Raw genomic sequence first — 23,073 nt, 5'->3', positions numbered from 1 at the left:
AGGTATGTGGGGACCCAGCTGGTGCCAGGTCCCTGAGGGAGACTGTGTCTTGGCGGCCGTCAGGGTACGCTACGTAGGCGTACTGCGGGTTTGCGTGGAGTAGCTGTACCCTCTCAACCAATGGGTCCACCTTGTGGAGCCGCACGTGCTTGCGGAGGAGAACGGGGCCTGGAGCTGCCAGCCATGTTGGGAGCGAAACCCCGGAGGTGGACTTCCTAGCAAAGACACGTTCATGGGGGGTTTCGTTAGTCGCAGTACACAGGAGCGACCAAATGGAGTGAAGGGCGTCAGGGAGGACCTCCTGCCAGCGGGAGGCCGGGGGATTTCTGGACCGTAGAGCCAGCTGGGCGGCCTTCCAGACAGTCCCATTCTCCTGCTCCACCTGCTCGTTTCCCCTGGGGTTGTAGCTGGTCGTCCTGCTTGAGGCAATGCCGCTGTTGAGCAGGAACTGCCGCAGCTCATCGCTCATGAATGAGGATCCCCGGTCGCTGTGGACGTAGGCGGGGAAACCGAACAGAGCGAAGATGGTGTTAAGGGCTTTGATGACGGTGGCAGACGTCATGTCGGGGCATGGGATGGCGAAGGGGAATCTCGAGTACTCGTCGACCACATTGAGGAAATACGTGTTGCGGTCGGTGGAGGGGAGGGTCCTTTTGAAGTCCACGCTGAGGCGCTCAAAGGGGCGTGAGGCCTTCACAAAGCACGCACGGTCTGGCCGGTAGAAGTGCGACTTGCAGTCCGCACAGACCTGGCTGTCTCTGGTGATAGCTCTGACTTCCTCGATGGAGGAGGGCAGATTACAGGCCTTTATGAAGTGATAAAAGCAGGTAACCCCTGGGTGACAGAGATCATTGTGCAGGGTGTGGAGTCAGTCCACTTGTACGCTGGCACATGTGCCTCGGGATAGGTCATCGGGGGGCGGCTCGTTGAGCTTACCGGAGCGATACACAATCTTGTAATTGTAGGTGGAGAGCTCGATCCTCTACCTCAAGATCTTAGCGTTTTTGATCTTGCCCCGCTGTGTGTGTTGTTAAACATGAAGGCAACCGACCATTGGTCAGTGAGGAGCGTGAATCTCCTGCCTGCCAGGTAATATCTCCAATGTCGCACACCTTCTACGATGGCCTGTATCTCCTTTTCGACGGAGGAGTGCCGAATTTCAGAGGCATGGAGGGTGCGGAAAAGAATGCCACGTGCCTGCCTGCCTGGTTGAGGGTGGCAGCCAGAGCGACGTCTGATGCATCGCATTCGACTTGAAAGGGTAGAGACTCGTCGACAGCGTGCATCGCGGCCTTGGCGATGTCGGCCTTGATACGGTCGAAGGCCTGTTGAGCCTCGGCCGTCAGTGGGAAAGCGGTGGAGTGGATGAGTGGGCGGGCCTTGTCTGCATAGTTAGGGACCCACTGGGCGTAGTACGAGAAGAAGCCCAGACATCGTTTGAGGGCTTTGGGGCAGCGGGGGAGGGGGAGTTCCATGAGACGGGGCATGCGGTCAGGGTTGGGCCCCAGAACTCCATTCTGAACCATATAGCCGAGGATGGCTAATCGGTCCGTGCTGAACACACACTTCTCCTTGTTGTAAGTTTGTTTGAGGAGAGTGGCGATGTGGAGAAATTTGGAAAGGTTAGCGTCGAGGTCCTGCTGGTTGTGGCTGCAGATGGTGACGTTGCCCAGGTTCGGGAAAGTGACCCGCAGCCCGTACCTGTCAACCATTCGGTCCACCTCCCGCTGGAAGACCGAGACCCCGTTGGTGATGCCAAAGGGAACCCTAAGGAAATGGTAAAGGCTGCCGTCTGCTTAGAACGCAGTGTATGGGCGGTCCGCCTTGTGAATGGGGAGCTGGTGGTAGGCAGATTTCAGGTCCACTGTCGAGAAGACCCGGTACTGTGCAATCTGATTGACCATATCAGATATGCGTGGGAGGGAGTACACGTCGAGCTGCGTGTACCGATTGATGGTCTGACTGTAGTCAACGACCAACCTGTTTTTCTCCCCGGTTTTCACCACTACCACTTGGGCTGTCCAGGGGCTGTTGCTGGCCTCGATGATACCTTACCGTAGCAGCTGCTGGATCTCAGACCAGATGAAGGTCCTGTCCTGGGCGCTGTACTTTCTGCTCCTGGTGGCGATGTGTTTGCAATCCGGGGTGAGGTTTGCAAAAAGGGAGGGGGGGTCGACCTGAAGGGTCGCGAGGCCGCAAACAGTAAGGTGTGGAAGGGCCCGCCAAATTTCAGGGTTAGGCTCTGGAGGTTGCACTGGAAGTCCAGGCCGAGTAGCAAGGCAGCGCAAAGGTTGGGGAGGACGTAGAGCCGGAAGCCGCTGAACCCTACGCCCTGGACAGTGAGAGTGACGATGCAGTACCCTCGGATCGCCACGGAGTGGGATCCGGAGGTCAAGGAGATTCTTTGGTTAGCGGGGTGTACCGCGAGGGAGCAGTGCCTTACTGTATCGGGGTGGATGAAGCTCTCTGTGCTCCCGGAGTACAGAAGGCAGGATATCTTGTGCCCGTCGACCTTCACCTTTGTCGAAGCAGTCGCGAGGTTGTGCGGTCGAGACTGGTCAATCGTGATCGAGGCGAGACGTGGCTGGTCATCGGCGGTTCCAGGCGATGAGGTGCCCGACAGGCAGGGGTCCTGAGGTGGGGGCGATGGCGGCGCCCACGGGCCGCACGTGGCCTGGGGCAGGCAAGATGGCGATGCCCATTGGCTCTGAGGCAAGCAAGGTGGCGGTGCCCACGGGCCGCACGTGTTGTGAGTGAAGCAAGGTGGTGATGCCCACGGGCCGCACGTCGTCTGAGGAGAGGAAGATGGCGGCGCCCACTGGCCGCATGTGGAGGGTGCCGGGACAATAGCGGCGATTGAGCGGGCCTGGCACACTGCAGCGAAATGTCCCTTCTTGCCACAGGCCTTGCAGAGCGAGCTCCGTGTCGGGCATCGCTGCCGGGGGTGTTTTGTCTGTCCGCAGAAGTAGCACTTGGGTCCCCCGGGGTTGGTTGGCTGTCGCGTGGCGCAGGCGTGGGATTGGCTGAGGGCGGTCGCTGATGGGGTCCACGATGGGGTGGCCGTCGGCAGGGTCCACGATGCACAGGGGGTGTGGGCCGTGCGGTCGGGGGCATAGCCTTTATGTTGCGTGAGGCGACCGTGAGCAAGAGCACTAGTTTCTTGGTCGGCGCGAGGTCAAGCGTGGCCCCTTCTAAGAGGCGCTGGTTGATGTAGTCAGACCCTATGCCCATAACGAACGCGTCTCTCATCACCAGGTTCGAATGTTCAGTGGCCGAAATGGCCTGGCAGTCACAGTCTCTCACCAGGCCGAGCAGGGCAGCCAGAAATCTTCCACAGACTCACCGGGAAGTTGGTGCCACGTCGATAGGAGATTGCCTGGCGTAGATTTTGTTGGCCTGCTGAGCGTAATTCTCCTTCAGTAGCGCCATGGCCTCTGCATAGGTAGGCACGTCCGGGACAAGGGAAAAAGGTTGGCGCTCAGCCGCATGTGCAGAATCTGGAGCTTCTGTTCTTCTGGGATTGGGTCTGGCGCAGACACGATGTACGCTTCAAAGCAGGCTAGCCAATGTTCCACGTCCTTTTTGGCGTTGTCTGCTTGAGGATGCAGCTGCAGGCGATCCGGCTTGATGCGGAGGCCCATCTCTGAACAATCTCTGTAATAAATTGATGCACTATCAATTACGATGAGACGAGAGTAGAATGTAATCGAGGCTTTATTGCACAGAGATGTGTGGCCTCCTACAGCAGCTGATGAAATGGCTGCTGTTCGGAGAGCCCACACATTTATACTCCGCCTACTGGGCGGAGCCAGCAGGCAGGGATCTACCCCCGTACCTGTAGTACAGGGGCCTTACAGTAATACCAATATATACAATATAATACAACAGTGGTGACTACCACAGAAACACAAACAGAAATTGCAGGAAAATCTCAGCAGGTCTTGCAGCATCTGTGGAGAGAGAAGTCCGCATGACTCTTCTTCAGAGTTAAAGAGAGGGAGAAATATGATGGATTTTTACCGTTTAAGAGGTGGTGGAGCAGCTGGAGCAAAATAGAAAGTCAGGGTTAGCTCAGGTGAGATTTGAAAAAGATATCATGGACACGAGACAAAGGGAGTGTTAATGGTAGTGTTAAAGATTAAAGAAAGTGTTAATAGCGGCCTAATGGTAAGATAGCAGAATGTGTTAATAGCAGAACAAGGGTGAGTGCTCTGTGAAAGCAAAACATTTTTTTTTGTAAATAATTTTTATTCAAATTTTCACATTTTCACAAAAAAGAAAACAATAACAGAAAATCCTAAGAACAAAAAAAACAGTTCTGCCAGGAGATCTAGGAATGGTTGCCATCTCCTGAAAAACCCCTGCACTGACCCCCTTAGGGCAAATTTCACCCTCTCCAATTTAATAAACCCCGCCATATTGTTGACCCAGGCCTCCACGCTTGGGGGCCTCGCATCCTTCCACTGAAGAAGAATACTCCGCCGGGCTACAAGGGACGCAAAGGCCAGAACACCGGCCTCTTTCGCCTCCTGTACTCCCGGCTCCACTGCAACCCCAAATATCGCGAGTCCCCAGCCTGGATTGACCCTGGATCCTACCACCCTCGATACCGTCCTTGCTACACCCTTCCAAAATTCCCCCAGCGCTGGGCATGCCCAGAACATGTGGACATGGTTTGCTGGGCTCCCTGAGCACCTAATACACCTGTCCTCGGTCCCAAAAAACCGGCTCATCCTTGTCCCAGTCATATGAGCCCTATGTAGTACCTTAAACTGTATGAGGCTAAGCCTCGCACACGAAGAGGAGGAGTTGACCCTTTCTAGGACATCCGCCCATGTCCCCTCCTCAATCTCCTCACCCAGCTCCTCCTCCCATTTATCTTTCAGCTCCTCCACCGAGGCCTCGTCTACCTCCTGCATCGCTTGGTACGTTGCCGAGATCCCCCCCCCCCATCCCTGCCCCGCTCCAAAAACACCCGTCTCACCCTTGGAGTCCCGTGTGCCCACACAAACCCCGTAATGCTCCTGTTAACCCGCCTGAAAAAGGCCTTTGGGATAAGGATGGGGAGTCACTGGAACAGGAACAGAAACCTTGGGAGCACCGTCATCTTGACTGACTGCACCCTACCCGTCAAAGACAGCGGCAGCATAATCCTACCTCTTAAACTCCTTCTCCATTTGCTCCACCAGCATTGTGAGGTTTAGCTTATGCAAGGCCCCCCAGCTCCTGGCCACCTGAACCCCCTAGTACCTGAAGCTCCTCTCCGCCCTTTTCAGTGGGAGCCTCCCAATCCCCCTCCTCCTGGTCCCTCGTGTGTACCACAAACAGCTCGCTTTTCCCAAAGTTAAGCTTATACCCTGAGAAATCCCCAAATTCACGGAGAATCCCCATCACCACCGGCATTCCCCCCACCGGGTCCGCCACATACAACAATAGGTCATCCGCATAGAGCGACACTCGGTGCTCCTCCCCATCCCGGACCAGCCCCCGTCCAATCCCCCGACTCCCTCAGCGCCATAGCCAGCGGTTCAATTGCCAGCGCAAAAAGTAGGGGGGACAGGGGACACCCCTGCCTCGTCCCTCGGTATAGTAGAAAATACTCCGACCTCCTCTTATTTGTGAAAGCAAAACATAAGAACAGGTTGTATGTCGCCCTGTGGGGAAGGAGGCAGTGATGGGACAAAAAACAAATTGGAGGAGAAAGTTCATGGTCTGCAATTGTTAAACTGAGTGTTAAATACACTCAAGTGCCTAATCGGAGGATAGGGTGCTGTTTCTCCAGTTTGCATTGGGTCCTGAAACCCCCCCCCCCCCCCCCCCTGCCTCTACCCCAATTTCCTCCAAACCCACCTCCCAAGCCATCTTTGGCCATCTGACCTTATGTGGCTTGGTGTTGCTTTAAAACCTTGCAAAGTTTTATTATGTTAAAGGAGTTATGCAAGTATACATTGGTTATATTGTTGACCTTGCAATAAAACTTTAAAGATTGCTGTATGTCCAGACTTATTTCAATGCTTTTCGAAAACCAAACTGCTGAGGTGTAACATCAGTAAAATAAAACTAAAGGAACATCTGAACGAGGATAGAACATGGGTGGCACGGTAGTACAGTGGTTAGTACAGTTGCTTCACAGCTCTCGGGTCCCAGGTTCGATTCCCGGCTTGGGTCACCGTCAGTGTGGTGTTTGCACTTTCTCCCCATGTCTGCGTGGGTTTCCTCTGGGTGCTCCGGTTTCCTCCCAAAGTCCAAAGATTCTCCGCTCCCGATAAAAATCGGGATGGCCGTCGTGAAATCGGCCGAGGTTCACGACGGCCTCGGGGGCCGCTCCCCGCACCTAATTCACCCCCACCCGGGGGGCTAGGAGCGGGCCTCCGTCTTTCCCGGCCGCGACCTCGTCGCGCCGGAAATGACGCGCAAAAGGGCACATTTGTGAGGTCATGCGCGGGTTGCCGGTTCCAACCCGCGCATGCGCGGATGACATCATCGTGCAGACGGCGCGAACCACGCATGCGCGGTGGCCGTCTTTCTCCTCAGCCGCCCGGCAAGACGTGGCGGCTTGATCTTGCTGGGCGGCGGAGGGGAAAGAGTGCGTCTGGTTTGGACCCTCCCGAGCACAGTCGTGGTGCTCCCATGCCAATCGGGCCCCTAGAAGCCCCAAACGGGCATCTGACGCCCGTTTCATGAATGCAGCAACCAGGTGTGGTTGCTGCCGTGGTGAAACGGGCGTGAAGGGCCGGCCGCTCAGCCCATCGGGCTCGGAGGTTCGCCGTAAAAAATGGCGAGTGCCGATTTTTCCGAGCCGGGGGGGGGGGAGAATCGCTGGAGGCGGCAAGGGGGGCATAAAAACTGTTGGGAGGCCCTCCCGCGATGCTCCCACGCCGCGTGGGGAGTGGAGAATTCCGCCCGCGCAGGTTAGGTGGATTGGCCATGATAAATTGCCCTTAGTGTCCACAAAAAGGTAGATGGGGTTACTGGGTTACGGGGAGAGGGAGGATGTGTGGACTTAGGTAGGAGGTAGGATGCTCTTTCCAGGGGCCGGTGCAAACTCGATGGGCCGAATGGCCTCCTTCTGCACTGTAAATTCTATAATTCTGTGGTTGGATAGTCCAAAGATGTGCAGGTTTGGTGGATTAGCCATGATTAAATGAGGTTAAGGGGATAGGGCAAGGTAATGGGCCTAGGTGGAGTCCTTTTTCGGAGGGTCGGTGCAGACTTGATGATTGATTGATTGATATTTATGGTCACATGTACCGAAGTACAGTGAAAGGTATTTTTCTGTGGCCAAGGGAACGTACACAGTACGTACGTAGTAGACAAAAGAATAATTGACAGAGTACTATTCACTATTCACGACGCCCTATGCTGCTCTTGCTCATGTATTGCTTGTTTGGTCCTTGTTCCGCGTGCACGGTAACCAATCACTGTATGTTGATGCAGCATTTGTCAATGTACTCTGTCGATTATTCTTTTGTCTGCTATGTACGTACTGTACTGTGTACGTTCCCTGCAGTCCTGTGAGTGAGCTGTACTGTTGCACAATGTGGGATCTTTGACAAAGAATCATCGGACTCGAAACATTAGCTCTTTTCTCTCCCTACAGATACTGCCAGACTTGCTGAGATTTTCCAGCATTTTCCCTTTCATTTCAGATTCCAGCATCCGCAGTAATTTGCTTTTCTCTGTTGCACAATGTGTACTGACTGGTTGAATTATCCGGGGAGAGAGAGGGACAAGTTGAGACCTGCTGTGTAACTATAGTACAGAGAGAGCCCTGGTTTGGTGGGGAGGTGCCTATGATTTGACCAGCTTGCAAACTGTTCTTGTATAAGTCTTGTTAACTCTTGGGGGGGGGGGGGGGGGGGGGGGAGTGAACATTATGGTTTCAACATTTGTTTTAGAAATGCTTTCTATAATATGAAAGAAGCTGAAGCAGTTTGAGTCGCTTTGCTCTTTCTTTCCCCCCCCCCAGTGTCCACTTGGATTGGGAGGAAGGGAAGCGAATTTCAATACAACGTTGGTAGAAATTGCTAATACAGAATTCTACCAATAGCACTCGCTAAATATAGCTTGCATGTTATCACCTTTAGTTTAAAAAAATACTTTAATTCAAATTTTCTACATTTTTACAATACACAACCCACTCCCCTACCACCACCAACCCCTTCACCCCTTGACAACAACCTGGTTACCAAAATGCAAAACAAACAAACCCCACCTCTTGTGGGACCCCTCACCCGCCCCTCTCTGAGCAAATTTCATCTTCTCCAAATACAGGAATTCCATTTGATCCCCCAGCCACACCGAGGCACTGTGGGGAACAGCTGACCCCCCCCCCCCCCCCCCCCAACAGCCTGCCCTTGACTAACCACATCTGATCCTCCCCCACCATCTCCAGAAGACCCTCCTCCAGCCTTACGGCCAACACCGTCGCCAGTATCTTGGCATCCACATTCAGCAGAGAAATAGGCCTTTACGACATTGCACCTGACCCTTCTTTTTTTTAAGTAACAATGAAATGGATGCCTGCCTCATTGTCTCCAGCAATGCTCCCTTTACCATCGCATCCTCAAACATTCAGTAGCGCCAACTTATTCGTAAACCTCTGATAAAACTCCACCGGGGACCCATCCGGCCCCGGTGCCTTGACCCGACTGAATCTTCCCTATTGCTGCTTGCACTTCCTCCACCCCCAATGGTTCCTCCAACCCAGCCCTCTCCTCCTCTCCCACCTCCAGCCAATATAGAAACTCACTCATCTCCGACTCATCCTCCGGCGGCTCTGACTTATACAAGTCCCTATAAAGGTCCTCAAACACCTTATTCACCTGCTCTGGCGCCACCACCACCCTCCTGTGCGGAAACCTCCACTGATCTACTCCCCCCCCCCCCCCCCCCCCAAACGCCTTCATGAACCCGGCTAACACCTTCGCCCCCCCCCCCCCCCCCTTTGAAGGGACCAGCGAGCGCGGACGGGAACTGTCCACCTTCAGGTCCAACACCATATTCCAAGCCTGAATGGAACAGCTGGCTCACCCAGCCCTTCCTTAGCCTCAGCTGGTCCTTTACAATCAGGCGGGTCTCCTGTAACAGTACCACGTCCACTTTCAGACCCTTTAAATAAGAGAAAATTCGCACTTCACCGGTCCCCCCAACCCTCACACGTTCCACGTAACCACTTTGACCGGGGGTCTCTCAACACCCCACCCTTCCTACCCACCATGACCATCCTCCCAGGCCCTGCCTAGCAGGCAGGACCCAGTCCTGGCCCTAGTCACCAACCCCCCCTCCCCACTTCCTCTTGAAAACACTTCACCCAGTCCCCATCCCCCCACCATTCACACCTATCCATACAGGTTCCAATGACTGTGGCCCCTCCCCCCACCTCGCTCCTGTTCACTCGCCAACAATATTTTTGCTAGCGCAGCGGCACCGGCCAGAACACCCCCACATCAAAAAAGAACAGACCAACTCCAACGCCCCCCACACCCATCGCTTCCAAACTCCCCATACCCTACATCCTAACAAACCCTTCCCAAACCCCAACAACCATAAATCCCAAACCACCCCAACCCAAACCCCTCTGACACCAAAAACGTTGACCATAACACCCATACAAGGAAGGAACAACAAGAAAAAGAAACAAGGAAAAAATCAGTTAAAAACCATCGTAAATTCAGTCCAGTCCCAGGCCTTCTGCCTTCACAAATGCCTCTGCCGTCTCAAAATAATCATTGCTGCCGTTGTGCGTGACGCAGCTCTGCCGGGAAGACCATACCAAAACGCACGTTGCGCTTGTACAACGCCACCTTGGCTCGACCGAATGTCGCTCACCTCCTTGCCAGCTCCTCTGTCGAGCCCTGGTATGTGCGTATACCCTTGCCTTCCCACTCCACCTCCCGCTTCTGCTTTGCCCACCTCAGTTCCTTCTCTTTCACTGTAAAACTGTGAAAACAGATGATCTTCGTTCCCGGTTTCAGCTGGAGTGACCGGTGGGCCCTGTCCAATTTGTACTGGGATGGATCCTTCCCCCTGCCCCATGAAACTCACCAGCATATTGACAAAGTATTCTGCAGGCCTCCGGCCCTCTGTCCCTCAGCCACACCCACAGTCCTCAGATTGGGGCGGGTGTCTTCGTCCCACCGTCGGGATTCTCCGTTTCACCGGCTGGTCAATGGGGTTTCCCATTGTGGGGCAGCCCCACGCCATCGGGATACCCCCGGGCTGCCGGCAAAATGGAGAATCCCACCGGCGGAGAATTCAGCCCTATGTCTTTGTGACCTGTTCTCCAGGTCTGCTACCTTGGCTCTCAGCCCTCTGTTGATCTCTGCCACCCTCCGCAGCTGCTCATCCATCGAGGTGAACGTGCCGCTGTGCAGAGATAATGTCTCCTCCACCCTCTTCATTTTCTCCCCCTGCTCCCGCACTGCCGTCAAAGTTCTCACCAACTCCTCTACCATTGGGGCAAGGGTCTCTTGCACCCACGCCTAGAGTGAGGCCATCATGTCTGTCCGATGCCTTTCAAAATGCTTTGAAAACAACTGCTCAAACCCTCCAGCCATCACTTCAGCCATCTTCTCCATCATGATGGGCTCGGCCCCAACGACGTGCTGTCTCCCACCATCTTTCCTCCTACTGCACCCCTCACCACGCTCGGCGGTCGACTTTCGCTCGCTACCTTTTTCCCTGGATTCTTGGATTCTTCTTGCCGGCTTTTGACATTCTATAAATGCCCCAAACCTTCCCACAGCTTCTCACAAACAAATTTCCCCCCCAAACTGGGCGTAAAGGGGCTAATAGAGACTGCTCTGGCAGGAGCCACCAAACACGAGACTGCCACCTACATTCTGACCATTGTGATTGTGTAAATCCAGGGAGTTGGAGCCTTCCCCAGATCCCAGGACCGCAATCCTGTGTAACAGTGAATTTATCACGTTGGTTACAGTACCTGACTCAATGACTAAGAGGCAGTCGGTTATGCAGAAGGTGTTCAGTTTCTAAACAGAAATGAGAGCGGGGCGGGGGGGGGGGGGGGGGTGATGTTTTGAAGAGACGGAGCTTCTTATGATGACACAAATCTGATTTTTTTATCTCTTTGGTGGATTAAGGATATGCTAATGAAGTTGGTGAAGCATTCCAGGCACTGGTACCTGTGGGGTTTGTCTGGGCAAGTTACGGGATATCAACTGCATACGTGACAGCTGATGCAGTCGACAAGGGGAAGAAAGCAGCTGCTGTAAGTACACATTTCCAAATACTGAATAATCCTGCTTACTACACGCCTATTACTGTTACCTTTTAAATTAGGCTGTTTACAAGCACCTCTCAGCATTTTCTCTTAGGAAACTATTCAGACCCCAGAGATTGAGACAGAATGTGTGAGGCTCCTTGTGTGAGTGTGTGTCGGGGGGGGGGGGGGGGGGGGGGGGGGGTGCGCTGCTGCTGTTCTACATTGTGTAACCTGCCTTTGACTACATCGCAGCTGATTCCACTTGTTCACTATACTTTGTCAGAAGTTCACTTCAGCACGACAAGCGATAGAGTTGAGGGAATAAGTTGCCTCCCAGCTGTTAGATGAACTGCTTCACCACTAATAGCTTAACCTGTCTTCGGGCTCAGAGGGTGGCGCTCATAGAAGCATTGAATAGTACCGGCACAGAAGGAGGTCATTCACCCTGTCACATCAACAGATGTGGGATTAGAGAGCATCCTATCCGGCTGCATCACAGCCTCCTGGTATGGCAACTGCTCGGTCCAAGACCGCAAGAAACTGCAGACTGTGGTGAACTCAGCCCAACGCAGCACACAAGCTTGTCACCCCCACATTGATTCTGTCTACACCTCCTGCTGCCTCAGGAAGGCAGACAACATTATCAGAGACCCCTCCCACCCAGGCTTTGCCTTCTTCCAGACCCTTCCATCAGACAGAAGATACAGAAGTTTGAAGACTCGCACATCCATACACAGGAATAGCTTCTTCCCCATAGCTACAAGGCTCCTCAACGACTCCCCCTCAGACTGATCTGTTCCCTGTAAGAACACTATTCACGACGCCCTATGCTACTCTTGCTCATGTATTTGCTTTGTTTGGCCCTTTGTTCTGCACTGTAACCAATCACTGTTTTGTCGATGTCCATTTGTCAATGTTCCCTGTTGATTATTCTTGTGTCTACTATGTACGTACTGTGTACATTCCCTCGGCCGCAGAAAAATACTTTTCACTGTACTTCGGTACATGTGACAATAAATCAAATCTAATCAAATCAAATCTGTGGCAGCTCTCTGTAATGGAGCATGTGTCTCTAATGTTGCTGATCAATAACGGGAAAAGACCTTAGTGGGACTTGTTCCTCACACCATTTCCATGCCTTCCAGTTCCTCTCCCTCTAAAAAGACTTCCACGGCAAACAATTGTGTTTCATTTGACCAGGATTAATTTGGCTTTCTCTTTTTAAGACTACAGAGACACTACCCACAAATTAACGGAGGTCTTGATCTGAGTATTTTCTTTAAAATTCCATTAAAAAAACAATAAACTGAAGTAGCATTTTCGGATAGGTATGGGTTCTGCTTGTGGAAGTGACAATTCTAGTTGTGACTCCCAACAGCCTGAAAGTGGATTGTGTGCACAAGACTGCTGTTTAAAATGTACCGTATCCTGGATAAGATCCTCCGCCTGTCAATAGAGCTTGATCATTGGTAGAAACGTGGAATAATGGACTGAGCGATATAAATAAATAATGAATAACAACTGGCTATGAACCAAACTGCCAAACTGCATTTATTATGTAGAAAATACCATCATATACACAATGCACCTCTGTAGGCTGCATTTAGATTTTGACAGCATGTGGGGAAAATACTTTAAAACTGCAGCATATCGGAACTGTCACTCTGGAAGTTTCCTTCCCACAAAAGATTGAGTTGGTATCATAATTCCGTCAGAGGTTTTCGCCATTGTTGGAATTTCTACAGTTCCAATTCAGGAACGGTCAAATGTGTGAAGAAGAATCACCCGCATTTCTTTTAATATCCATATCGCCCAGAGGCTGACCTGCTGATACAATTTGCTTCTGCATTGAGTCACAAAGCTCTTTCTCTGACTCCTTATATTAGCTTTACTGCTTTGTGGCAACAAGATTAAATTATGGTTAACGGTCAATCATCTCAGCTCCAGAACATCACTGCAGGAGTTCCTCAGGATGGTGTCCTAGGTCCAACCATCTTCAGCTGCTTCACCAATGACCTGCCTTCCATCATAAGGTCAAAAGTGGGGATGTTTGCGGATGACTGTTCAGCACCATTCACGACTCCTCAGATAATGAAGCAGTCCGTGTCCAAATGCAGCAAGACCTGGACAATATCCAGGCTGGGGTTGGCAAGTAACAAGTTACATTTGCGCCACACAAGTGCCAGGCAATGACCATCTCCTACAATGGCGGATCTAACCATTGCCCCATGACATTCAGTGGCATTACCATCGCTGAATCCCCCACAACCAACATCCTGGGGGTTACCATTGATCAGAAACTGAACTGGACTAGCCACATTAATACTGTGGCTACCAGGGCAGGTCAAAGGCTAGGAACCCTATGACGAGTAACTCACTTCCTGACCCCACCCCCAAACCCTGCCCACCATCTACAAGGCACAAGTCAGGAGTGTAGTGGAACACTCACCACTTGCCTGGATGAGTGCAGCTCCAATAACACTCGAGCTCGACACCATGCAGGACAAAGCAACCCGCTTGATTGCCCCCCCTTCCACAAACATTCAAACCCTCCACCACCGATGAACATGGCTAGCCTTGTGCACTATCTACAAGGTGCACGACAGTAACTCACCAAGGTTCCTTAGACGGTGCTATGTCTTTTCGTCCGACGTCATTTCGTCCAACGACACTTCGTCCACGTCTTTTGGTCTAACGTCTTTTTGTCCACCTGTCTTTTGGTCCAACGTCACTTCGTCCAATTATCCAATTACAAATAGTTTAATTTAGTTTTTCAATGTTACTGCTCAAGGATCCTCTCCACCTATTTCGCCTCTTGAGGTTGAGTTCTGCATTTGTGCTGCTTGATCTCCAGACATTATTAAGATAAGCTGCAGGATATTCACCCATGTATGCTCCAGCGTGATGAGAGCCATTGTATCTGATGGAATATTTGATAATTTCAGACCTGTAATGTCAGAACCCACTGCCAACCAGAGGTTTTAATCACTCGACGAAAATTGAGTTTAAATCTGCTTCTTTCAGAACTGCACTCATTGTCTAAATCCAATTAGACTCCCACTTATATCTGTGTCTGTCGGAATTGTAGAATATCAAATCATCTTGTCCTCTCCCCATTATTCTCTCTCGGGTACAGTTCTGGAAATCTAACTTTTAAGGAATTTCGGGAATTTACAATTTACATCAATTTTAAGTAATTTCGGGAATTTTAAGTAATTAGTAAACTTTTAGATTTTTTAACTGCATTTTTAGATTTTTTAACTTTTTAACTGCATTTTTCAACTTGCATTTTACTTGCATTTTATCAATTACTTGCATTTTAGCAATTAAATTCACTTGCTGTATTGTACTTGCATTTTATCAATTAAATGGTTTTATACGGAGTTAATTTGTAATTGGATAATTGGACGAAGTGACGTTGGACCAAAAGACGGGCGGACAAAAAGACGTTGGACCAAAAGACGTGGACGAAGTGTCGTTGGACGAAGTGACGTTGGACGAAAAGACGCGACACGCCTTAGACAGCACCTTCCCAACCCACGACCACAACCATCTAGAAGGACAAGAGCAGCAGATACCTGTGGACCCCACCACGGAGGTTCCCCTCCAAGTCACTCACCACCCCGACTTGTAAATGTATCGCCGTTCCTGCACCATCGCTGGGGCAAAATCCTGGAACTCCCTCCCTAACAGGATCGTGAGTGTACCTACATCTGAAGGACTGCAGCGGTTCAAGACGGCAACTCATCACCACCTTCTGAAGAGCAACTAGGGATGGACAATAAATGCTGACTGAAGCAGTGACGCCCACATCCTGTAAATTAATTTAATTAATTAATTGGACAGAGGAATTAGGTGGCCTGGGTACAGGTTGGGGAAACATCCTCACAGCAAGGAAATTGTGATGGGGAGATGCCGGCGTTGGACTGGGGTGAGCACAGTAAGAAGTCTTACAACACCAGGTTAAAGTCCAACAGGTTTGTTTCAAACACGAGCTTTCGGAGCACTGCTCCTTCCTCAGGTGGATGAAGAGGTTTGTTCCAGAAACATATATATAGACAAATTCAAAGGTGCCAGACAATGCTTAGAATGCGAGCATTTGCAGGTAATTAAATCTTTACAGATCCAAAGATAGGGGTAACCCCAGGTTGATGAGGTGTGAATTGTCTCAAGCCAGGACAGTTGGTAGGATTGCACAAACCCAGGCCAGATGGTGGGGGGGGTGAATGTAATGCAACATGAATCCCAGGTCCCGGTCGAGGCCGCACTGATCTGTACGGAACTTGGCGATAAGTTTCTGCTCAGAGATTCTGCGTTGTCACGCGTCCTGAAGGGCGTCTTGGAGAACGCTTACCCGGTGATCAGAGGCTGAATGCCCTTGACTGCTGAAGTGTTCCCCGACTGGAAGGGAACATTCCTGCCTGGTGATTGTCGCGCGATGTCCGTTCATTCGTTGTTGCGTCTGCATGGTCTCGCCAATGTACCACGCTTCGGGACATCCTTTCCTGCAGTGTATGAGGTAGACAACGTTGGCCGAGTTACACGAGTATGTACCGCGTATCTGGTGGGTGGTGTTCTCACGTGTAATGGTAGTATCCATGTCGATGATCTGGCATGTCTTGCAGAGATTGCCCTGGCAGGGTTGTGTGGTGTCGTGGTCGCTGTTCTGAAGGCTGGGTAATTTGCTGCAAACAATGGTTTGTTTGAGGTTGCGTTGTTGTTTGAAGGCAAGTAGTGGGGGTGTGGGGATGACCTTGGCAAGATGTTCATCTTCATCGATGACGTGTTGAAGGCTGCGAAGAAGATGTCATAGTTTCTGCGCTCCGGGAAAGTACTGGACGACGAAGGGTACTCTGTCAGTGGTGCCCAGTGTTTGTCTTCTGAGGACGTTGGTGCGGTTTTATGCTGTGGTGTGTTGGAACTGTCGATCGATGAGTCGAGCGCCATATCCCGTTCATACAAGGGCATCCTTCAGCGTCTGTAGATGTCTGTTACGCTCCTCCTCGTCTGAGCCGATCCTGTGTATACGGAGGGCTTGTCCATAGGGGATGGCTTCTTAAATGTGTTTAGGGTGGAAGCTGGAGAAGTGGAGCATCCTGAGGTTATCTGTGGGCTTGCGGTAAAGCGAAGTGCTGAGGTGACCGTCCTTGATGGAGATGAGTGTGTCCAAGAATGCAACTGATTTTGGAGAGTAGTCCATGGTGAGTCTGATGGTGGGATGGAACTTATTGATGTCATTGTGCTGTCGTTTCAGTGATTCTTCGCCGTGGGTCCAAAGGAAAAAATGTCATCTGGTGTATAATGTCGGTTGAAGGTCCTGTGCGGTGAGGAGGTCTTGTTCAATCTTGTGCATGAAGATGTTGGCGTATTGAAGTGTGAATTTGGACCCCATGGCTGTTCCATGCGTCTGGATGAAGAACTGGTTGTCGAAGGTGAAGATGTTGTGATCCAGAATGAAGCGGATGAGTTGCAGAATTGCATCTGGAGATTGGCAGTTATCAGTGTTGAGTACTGAGGCTGTTTCAGCAATGCCATCGTCATGGGGGATGCTGGTGTAGAGTGCCGAGATGTCCATTGTGACGAGCAATGTTCCTGGTTCAACTGGTCCATGGGTGCTGAGTTTCTGTAGGAAGTCCGTCGTGTCGCGACAGAAGCTGGGTGTACCTTTCACGATGGGTTTCAAGATGCCCTCGATGTGGCCAGAGAGGTTCTCACACAGGGTCCCATTTTCTGAAACGATAGGACGGCCTGGTGTGTTGGCCTTGTGTATTTTCGGGAGGCAGTAGAGATCTCCAATGCAGGGAGTACGTGGGATGAGGGCACGTAGGCTGCTCTGCAGGTCTGGATCCAAGGTCTTGATCAGTCTGTTGAGTTGGCGGATGTGTTCCTTGGTCGGATCTGCGGGTAACTGTCTGTAGTGTTCCTGGTTGTTGAGTTGTCGGTATACTTCTTTGCAGTAGTCCGTTCTGTTCAGTATGACGGTGGCCCCTCCTTTGTCTGCTGGTTTGATGACGATGTTGCAGTTGGTCTTGAGAGTGCGGATGGCTTTGCGTTGCGCTTGGGTGACGTTCGGGGCTGTCTTGTGAATGCCACTGATGAATCTCGCATTGACGCGACTCCTGACGGCTTGAGCATACATGTCGAGTCTAGGGCAGCGGCCTTCCGGAGGGGTCCAATTCGACTCTTTCCTCTTCGGTTGCTCGCTTCATTCTGGATCACAACGTCTTCACCTTCGACAACAAGTTCTTCATCCAGACGCACGGAACAGCCATGGGGTCCAGATTTGCACCTCAATACACCAACATCTTCATGCACAAGTTTGAACAAGACCTCCTCACCGCACAGGACCTTCAACTGACGTTATACACCAGATACATCGATGATATTTTTTTCCTTTTGACCCACGGCGAAGAATCACTGAAACGACTACACAATGACATCAATAAGTTCCATCCCACCATCAGACTCACCATGGACTACTCTCCAAAATCAGTTGCATTCTTGGACACACTCGTCTCCATCAAGGACGGTCACCTCAGCACTTCGCTTTACCGCAAGGCCACAGATAACCTCATGATGCTCCACTTCTCCAGCTTCCACCCTAAACATATTAAAGAAGCCATTCCCTATGGACAAGCCCTCTGTATCCACAGGATCTGCTCAGACGAGGAGGAGCGTAACAGACATCTACAGACGCTGAAGGATGCCCTTGTATGAACGGGATATGGCGCTCGACTCATCGATCGACAGTTCCAACACACCACAGCAAAAAACCGTACCAACCTCCTCAGAAGACAAACACGGGACACAACCGACAGAGTACCCTTCATCGTCCAGTACTTTCCCGGAGCGGAGAAACTACGACATCTTCTTCGCAGCCTTCAACACATCATCGATGGAGATGAACATCTTGCCAAGGTCATCCCCACACCCCCACTACTTGCCTTCAAACAACAACGCAACCTCAAACAAACCATTGTTTGCAGCAAATTACCCAGCCTTCAGATCAGCGACCACGACACCACACAACCCTGCCAGTGCAATCTCTGCAAGATGTGCCAGATAATCGACATGGATACCACCATTACACGTGAGAACACCACCCACCAGGTACGCGGCACATACTCGTGCGACTTGGCAAATGTTGTCCACCTCATACACTGCAGGAAAGGATGTCCCGAAGCGTGGTACATTGGCGAGACCATGCAGACACTGCGACAACGAATGAACGGACATCGCACGACAATCACCAGGCAGGAATGTTCCCTTCCAGTCGGGGAACACTTCAGCAGTCAAGGGCATTCAGCCTCTGATCTCCGGGTAAGCGTTCTCCAAGGCGGCCTTCAGGACATGCGACAACGCAGAATCGCCGAGCAGAAACTTAAAGCCAAGTTCCGCACACATGAGTGCGGCCTCAACCGGGACCTGGGATTCGTGTCGCATAACATTCATCCCCCACCATCTGGCCGAGACTTGCAAAATCTGACCAACTGTCCTGGCTAGAGACAATTCGCACCTCTTTAACCTGGGGTTACCCCTATCTTTGGATCTGTAAAGATTTAATTACCTGCAACTGCTCGCATTCTAAGCATTGTCTGGCATCTTTGAATTTGTCTATGTATATGTTTCTGGAACATAGCTCTTCATTCACCTGAGGAAGGAGCAGTGCTCCGAAAGCTCGTGTTTGAAACAAACATGTTGGACTTTAACCTGGTGTTGTAAGACTTCTTACAGCAAGGAAATTGGCACTGATATAGCAGAACTGGGGTACGTTATCAAGGGGCGAGCCAATGTGTGAGAAGGGTAGAGACCGGAAGGGAAGTGGAAAACTGATGTCAACTCAGCAAGAGGAAGTAATGATAAAATCCACCAGCACCAAAGCTGATCAACAATAAATCTCTGCAGTGCACCAAAATGTGATGTCGGATTGGATGTCTCCCCAATCACCCAAGATTGTCCGTCCGAGATTAGTTTGGTCTGCCATTACACTTAATTTCAAAATTGCCAAGAACAAGATTTTAAATATTTTTTTAAATGTGCTTCAAATGCCTAACAATCCTCACTCTACTCCTCACTCTTAGGCTCATGGAGACAAACCTGGAAAGACTATGAGCGTCGGCGTAGCGGTAGTGGATACTTTCATCTGGCAGTCATTGGCCTCCGTTATAATTCCAGGATTCACCATCAATCGATTGTGTGCCGCTTCTCTTCTGCTACTGGGGAAAACCACCAGGTTGCCTCTGCCAATGAGGAAGTGGACAACAACTGCTATTGGTCTGTCTGCCATCCCAGTCATTATAACTCCCATTGACCGGTAAGACCTTGTCTTGGGTGGCACAGTCAAGTGAGTCAGACTTTCTAATTGGTTTGAAAAGCCATGGTGGTATATGTACTGATACCCTGTTCGAAAGAATACAACTCTTTGACGAGAGTTACTGGGTCGTGCAGAAAAACGATTGTATAGAAGCCAAAGTGGCGATTGCTTCATGTGGTAAAGTGAAGAACCACTCTGATGTATGTAGCAATACCATCAATATGCTTCCAAGAATTATCTACTTATAGATAGCGACTAGAGTAATACTTCTCCTTTGTTTAACTTGCTGGTTTGCATAACTCACTGTTGACCTTCAAAATAAGAGAGGTTTTAAGACTCTTAATTTACTTATTAGGTTGAACAGAATTGTGGGCTGCATGAGTGGCCTCCTTCATTTCAATGGGCCGCGCGATTGAAATCGGGCTTGTTCACTAACTGTGACCCTTGAGTGGTTGAATAATAATAATAATAATCTTTATTCGTGTCACAAATAAGCTTACATTAACACTGCAGTGAAGTTACTGTGAAAATCCCCCTAGCCGCCACACTCCGGCGCCTGTTTGGGTACACTGAGGGAGAATTCAGAATGTCCAAATCACCTAACAAACACATCTTCCGGGACTTGTGGGAGGAAACTGAAGCACCCGGAGGAAACCCACGCAGACACGGGTAGAACGTGCAGACTCCGCTCAGACAGTGACCTGAGCCGGGAATGGAACCCGGGACCTTGGCACTGAAGCAACAGTGCTAACCACTGTGCTACTGTGCCACCCATTATACATATAAAACATGCAGAATATTTCATAAGTTATAGAAAATGCTTAGTCATCCATATATAATAGAAATGTCATCAACTTCAAGTGGTAAAAACAAACTCATTATTTACGCTTGATTGTATGCAGACTGTGTGCACCTCATATGCTTTTCGCGCATATCAGTTCAGATAGGAAAGACCTACGCAGATGGAAACCAGCAGAATGTGGTAACTCTGCGTGTGGGCAACAGACAACAAAATGTCTCGTGGGCCACGCTCAGAACCCTGTCAGGCTGCACAAGGCCCCTGGGTTGCAGGTTACCCACCATTGCATTACACACTTGCATTATCAAACCTTATGCTTTGTCTTTTTCCCAAGGTTATAGATCAATTGAACAATGTAGTCCAGGGGAATTGATCACTATAATGTCCCACATAGCCAGTGGGTACATTTCTGCTATAGATCATGTAAATGACTTTGCAAAGACCAAAAGGTCAAAAGTGGCACTTCCCCACAATGGTAATGTTGAAGAACAGCGCACTTGCATCTACAAAACATTTGTGGTCACATTTCACAATTTCTGTACATTGAACAAGAACGAATTTCCACAAATAATGTATATATGTAGAGTTTTTTTCTCAACTTAAGTTATCAATAATTATGAAACTATATTCATAAGGACATATAAACCTCAACCAGCTTAAGAGGCCCTCCCCACCATTGGATTAATGATTTGTCTTTTCAAACTCGGTTTGGGATCTGCTTCTCGTTAGAAACTGGCACTCAGGGCGGTACGGTGGCGCAGTGGTTAGCACTGCTGCCTCACGTCGCCGAGGTCCCAGGTTCGATCCTGGCCCTGGGTCACAGTCCGTGTGGAGTTTGCACATTCGCCCCGTGTTTGCGTGTGTTTCGTCCCCACAACCCAAAGATGTGCAGAGTAGGTGGATTGGCCATGCTAAATTGCCCCTTAATTGGAAAAAATGAGTTGGGTACTCTAAATTTATTTTTAAAAGTAAGCTGAGCTTCAGTGTTATTCAAGTACTGATCTTTTATAGTTTGGTCCAACCTGCAGCAGAGAGCCCTGCTCTTCCAGTTACACATTGCACTGTGCCCATTCTGAGCTGAGAATCTGTAATGCAGTGGGAGACCTAAGCATTTTATTCTCGGCTTTGAATCCTACAAAGGTTGAAGTACTACATACTTGGGTTTACAGATTGAACTTCAATCACGTATCCTAACATGTAAGATATTGTAAACAAAGGTTCACAGAAATAGAAGTCACTCACGGTTGTGTGTCAAATCGTTTGACCATTTTACTACATTGTGTACATGAGATAGATTTTGACCCAACCGGTCTGATAGAAATCAGGCAGCGGCATTTAACATCAACCAGATTAGTTATCCCCTCAGAACGCACCTTTTCCCACCGCCGATGATCCTAACCTGCAAGGTTCGAAGGTAGGTGCCGAGTAACAACAAGCACCTCGTGAACTTATGAAAATTGGAAACTAAGGGCTGCATGCGGCGCAATGGTTAGCACTGGGACTCCGGTGCTGAGGGCCCGGGTTCGAATCCCGGCCCTGGGTCACAGTCCGTGTGGAGTTTGCACATTCTTCCCATGTCCTTGTGGGTTTCACCCCACAACCCAAAGATGTGCAGGTTAGGTGGATTGGCCATGCTAAATTGCCCCTTAATTGGAAATAAAATAATAATAATTGGGTACTCTATATTTATTTTTAAAAAAGAAAATTGAAAACTGATTAAGTCGCGAGGAACCTGGGCCACAATGAAGATTAAAGCACGTTGAAAACTGGCAGAGGGGGATAGAGATTCAAAGGGCATGTTAATAAACACTTTCCTTTTTGGGGCCAGTAGGACTTTGATGGTTCCATTGTGTCATTCTAGCAAGAGTTATAGATTAAGGAAACCAGTCTGGTAAGAGAGCAACATACTGGGTGGTTATTTTATCTTCTTCTGATGGGATTAATGTTTCTGTGAGACATTTTCCACTACATTAACACAATCTTATTACTCTTTCCAGGTCTGTGGACTTTCTTTTGGATTCTACATTAAGGAAGTTGTATGGAGCGGAAGAAAAGCACAAACCATAACCAACTGGAACGTTCGCCAGTTTACTCTTCATATACATTATTGTAGCTTAAATTTATATTGCAAGGTAATGAATCTGAACCCCAACTCTGCAGACTCATCTTCATTTTTAAGACAAGAGGCATAATGTGAATTTCCTCTTTGAATGGAGAGAGATAAAGGTAGTTCTTTCTCGTTTAAAAGCTACCAGGAAAATGTAGCAACATGTGAGCTTCCCAAAACATGAATCCTGAGAACAATTTTGTGAGTGGGTTGTTAATTATACCTGTTTATAATAAGCCATTTAATCCCAGGACTCAAACAATTAAAAATAATTGTATGGACTTGGATGACATTTTCTTAACTGTTTAGCATTGCAACTCAAATGGCCAACCAATAACCGTTTCATCACCCAGGTGCCCATTTTAGTCAAAGGTTAAACCATATTTTCTTGTCCAAGTGATGAAGGGAACTGCAGAACATGACTGACTTGGTTGGAGCCTACCTCTACCAGCCATGGAACCACACTCCCAATGTCAGTAAAGGGTCGAGCAAAGTTACAAACATTTGAATTTAACCTATTTTTGTTCCCACAGCAATTTCCTATTGCACTCAGACCAATTGATATTTACTTTAGGAAGTTTGAAAATATCTTCTCCCAGTATTCAGAGGAACCGTCACAAGGCACA

The 23,073-nt window shown here is 49.7% G+C and overlaps 1 protein-coding gene across 1 annotated transcript in view; it reads left to right on the top strand.

Annotated features, from left to right (window-relative positions):
* The window catches only part of mtfp1 (mitochondrial fission process 1), a 29,585-nt gene extending 6,856 nt beyond the window's left edge, over positions 1-22,729 (top strand). The window contains exons 2-4 of the mRNA XM_038785125.1: positions 11,106-11,233; positions 19,309-19,541; positions 22,338-22,729. Of these exons, the coding sequence (XP_038641053.1) occupies positions 11,106-11,233; positions 19,309-19,541; positions 22,338-22,407 (431 nt within the window). The 3' untranslated portion in view covers positions 22,408-22,729. The remainder of the gene's footprint in view (positions 1-11,105; positions 11,234-19,308; positions 19,542-22,337) is intronic.
* The last annotated feature ends 344 nt before the right edge of the window (positions 22,730-23,073 follow it).

The sequence above is a fragment of the Scyliorhinus canicula genome, chromosome 1 (assembly GCF_902713615.1).
Source record: "Scyliorhinus canicula chromosome 1, sScyCan1.1, whole genome shotgun sequence".
NCBI lineage: Eukaryota > Metazoa > Chordata > Chondrichthyes > Carcharhiniformes > Scyliorhinidae > Scyliorhinus > Scyliorhinus canicula.
The sequence above is the reverse complement of the archived record's forward strand: the minus strand, read 5'-3'. Positions and strand labels throughout refer to the sequence as shown.